The sequence below is a fragment of the Austrofundulus limnaeus genome, unplaced genomic scaffold, assembly GCF_001266775.1.
Source record: "Austrofundulus limnaeus strain Quisiro unplaced genomic scaffold, Austrofundulus_limnaeus-1.0 Scaffold62, whole genome shotgun sequence".
NCBI classification, from domain to species: domain Eukaryota; kingdom Metazoa; phylum Chordata; class Actinopteri; order Cyprinodontiformes; family Rivulidae; genus Austrofundulus; species Austrofundulus limnaeus.
Window position 1 is genome coordinate 1,073,333 of NW_013952464.1, and position 1,280 is coordinate 1,074,612.

The 1,280-nt window shown below is 38.7% G+C and overlaps 1 protein-coding gene across 1 annotated transcript in view; it reads left to right on the forward strand.

Annotated features, from left to right (window-relative positions):
- Positions 1–96: 96 nt before the first annotated feature.
- The window catches only part of suclg2 (succinate-CoA ligase GDP-forming subunit beta), a 143,702-nt gene continuing 142,518 nt past the window's right edge, over positions 97–1,280 (forward strand). The window contains exon 1 of the mRNA XM_014009852.1: positions 97–191. Coding sequence (XP_013865306.1) covers positions 108–191 — 84 coding nt within the window. The 5' untranslated portion in view covers positions 97–107. The remainder of the gene's footprint in view (positions 192–1,280) is intronic.

A 1,280-nucleotide genomic window follows, 5' to 3' on the forward strand; every position in this document is an offset into this window, starting at 1 on the left:
CCACAACACAGTGTGGGTGTCTGTCGGAAGCACCGCCCCTTCCCGCTTTTAACCTATGAGCGGCCACTAACGTATTACGTAATTTCTCATTAGTCTTCCGTGTCAACATGGCGGCATCCATGGCATCCCAGGCTGCAGTTAGAGGACTGAGGACAGCTACTTCAAAACACGTTCTTCTTGACAAATTAAAGGTAGCAGTGCGYTTTATGTTTCCTAAAGTATGGTCTTACCCTCGCCCACGCGCGGTTTGGTGGTATGACTCTGTTGTCAATGTGGTTTTTGTAGTTGTAGTGCTAGCATGTTAGCACGTGTCATTCAGAGAGCTGTTAGATCCAGAGTTCAACACTGTCTTACAGTTTTTACACCGGCACAGGCTTTACTTAATAACTGCAGTTATACATCATGTCACATGTCAAGTGTTGTTCACAATGATAGTCGTTTTATAAAATAGCCTTTTGAAGGAAAAGCTTCAYTAATCGCTCCTGTATGAAAAGTTGAAAAATGTTAAGTGCAGCTTGTCTTTTTCTGACTTGGTGTCGTGACATACTGTATGCACGCGGTCTCAAATAATTAATGAAACATTTGTGAAGTTTTAATATTAAGTTTTCTTAGATTTACGGTAATTCTTATTGCTCATAATGGCTTGAATCAGCTTAAGATAAACTGTACCTAACACTGACAATGGACCAAGGTTGGAACATACTGTAACTTAGTGTTGGACTACAACCTTTCTTCAGATAGGCTTGTAGTATAAAGGTTAACTTAATTGCACTTTGATCTTCTAGCATCTGTGAGCTGTGGACAGCAGCAAACACAGCATACAGGAGTAAGCTTTGTGCTGTACTCGGGGACAGATGTTAGTCAAAAACGTTGCTCTGTAACAAAAATAAATAAAATAAAATAAAAAATAAAATAAAAGGAAAAAAACAAATGCTGTCAAAGCCACAGAAATAGTAAAACTACAGATTTACAATCACAACATGCAAAGTTAAATATCTGCAAACGGCTGTAAAGCTTTAGAACAATTAATTGCATATTTCAGAATTTTCTGCCATCAGTAGTTTCTTGCTTTCATTGTTCTCTGCTCAATCAGATCTGGCTTTTGTTGTCTTTTTAGCATCTACAGTGTTTGCAACAGTTGTCCGGAGGTCTATATCAGATGAGCACAGCAAAGAGCCATTGATACTGTAAATAAACTTCCAGCCAAGTGTATGTTTTACCCAGACCAGTTAAAACAGGGGTTCTGGAAAATTGTGGAATAAAACAGGGGTTCTGGAAAA